The following is a 1,918-nucleotide window of genomic DNA, read 5'->3' as shown; positions in this document are numbered from 1 at the left end:
TTAAATCAATGAATATGAAGAAACTTCTAGTATGTCATTTGACTTTAGAGCAGGAGTCCTCAAACTTTTTAAACAGGGGGCCAGTTCAGACTGTTGGAGGACCTGGGATAAGTCGGTTGCTAACCAGGACAAGCAGTGGTGGCAAAAATACCCAGCAGGCTAGATAAATGTCCTTGGCGGGCTGCATGTGGCTTGTGGGCCATAGTTTGAGGACGCCTGCTTTAGAGTTTCTCTCCCTGTAAGGAGTAATAGCTGTCCTACTTTTCTCAAAGGGAATAATGATGAAATCAGGTAAGTAAATGAAAGCATTCTATGAAGACATGAAAAAAATTTACCATTTTTACCCTTTCCTTGACTAGATTCCATACCTAGGAATCATTTGAATTGGTCATTTAATAAACTTAAGTATCATTTCATGATAAAAATTTCCATATTCTGGCTTGGTGCCTGTGGGTTAAGCAGCTAAGGCACCAGCCACATACATCTGAGCTGTTGGGTTTGAATCCAGCCTGGGTCCGCCAAACAATGACAGCTGCAACCAAACAATAGTTGGGCCTTTTGGTAAGGACCTGTAGTCCTAGCTACTTGGGAGGTGGAGGCAGGAGAATAGCTTGAGCCCAGGTGTTGGAGGTTGCTGTGAGCTGTGATGCCATAGCACTCTACTGAGGGCAACACAGTGAGACTGTCTCCAAAAAACAAACAAAAAAGCTTGATAGGGAGGCTTAGAGCAGTTCACACCTATAATTCTAGCCTGGGAGGCCCAGACCCGTTGACCACAGGAGTTTGAGACCAGCCTGAATAATAGCAAGACCTTACCACTGCTGAAAATAGAAAAAATAGCCAGAGTTTGTGGCAGTGCTTATAGTCCCAGATACTTAGGTGGCTGGGAATGAGGATTGTTTGAACCCAGGTGTTTGAGGTTGCCATGAGGCAGGTTAGGCTCACACCATGGTATTCTACAGCCTGGACAACAACAGTGAGACTCTGTCTCAAAAAAAGTTTTCTCAGGGCAGTGTCAGTAGCTCATTTGGCAGGGTGCTGGCCACATACACCTAGGGTGGTGGGTTGCTACGTAGCCTGGGCCTGCTAAGCGACAATGACAACTGCAACCAAAAAATAGGTAGGCGTTGTGGTGGGTGCATGTAGTCCCAGCTACTTGGGAGGCTAAGACAAAAGAATTGCTAAAGCCTGAGAGTTTGAGGTTGCTGAGAGCTGTGACACCATAGCACTCTACCCAGGGCAACATAGTGAGACTCAGTCTCAAAAAGAAAGAAAAAAAAAAGTTTTCTCATATTAAAAAAAAAAAAAAAAAAGGTTGGTAAGCCAGGCACGGAGGGTCATGCCTGTAATACTAGGCTGGGGCAGGATGATTGATCACTGGAGACCAGGCTCTGGATGTTACCATGAACTATACTACCACTGCATTCCAACTGGGATAAACAGCAAAACCTTGTTTCTCTTAAATAAAAAAATAAAATCTTGGTAGTTTTGGGTGGCACCTGTGGCTCAGTGGGTAGGGCGCCAGCCCCATATACCGAGGGTGGTGGTTCGAACCCAGCCCCAGCCAAACTGCAATAAAAAGTAGCCAGGTATTGTGGTGGGCACCTGTAGTCCCAGCTACTTGGGAGGCTGAGGCAAGAAAACTGCCTAAGCCTGGGAGTTGGAGTTTGCTGTGAGCTGTGATGCCATAGCACTCTACCAAGGGCAGTAAGAGACTCTGGCTCTAAAAAAAGAAATAAATAAAAGCTTTGGTAGTTTTGTGGGACAGTGCTTACCCATTCACCATTATCCAAAATCTTCAATGCTAAGCAAAAAGCTCCTGCTGCAATTTGAGAAGGAGCAAAGTGCACCATCTCGTAGTCCAACATAGTCAGTTCCATCAGGTATTTGGCCAAAGTATGTTGCTCAACATCAACCT

General features: G+C 45.2%; 1 protein-coding gene across 1 annotated transcript in view; it reads right to left on the bottom strand.

Moving 5' to 3' along the window:
• Positions 1-1,918, bottom strand: part of CCNB1 (cyclin B1) — an 11,842-nt gene that overhangs the window by 3,283 nt on the left and 6,641 nt on the right. Inside the window, exon 6 of the mRNA XM_012802782.2 lies at positions 1,776-1,916. Coding sequence (XP_012658236.1) covers positions 1,776-1,916 — 141 coding nt within the window. The remainder of the gene's footprint in view (positions 1-1,775; positions 1,917-1,918) is intronic.

The sequence above is a fragment of the Otolemur garnettii genome, unplaced genomic scaffold, assembly GCF_000181295.1.
Source record: "Otolemur garnettii isolate 467f Iridium unplaced genomic scaffold, OtoGar3 scaffold00017, whole genome shotgun sequence".
In the NCBI taxonomy this organism is placed as follows: Eukaryota; Metazoa; Chordata; class Mammalia; order Primates; family Galagidae; genus Otolemur; species Otolemur garnettii.
This window is presented reverse-complemented; position numbering and strand designations above follow the sequence as displayed.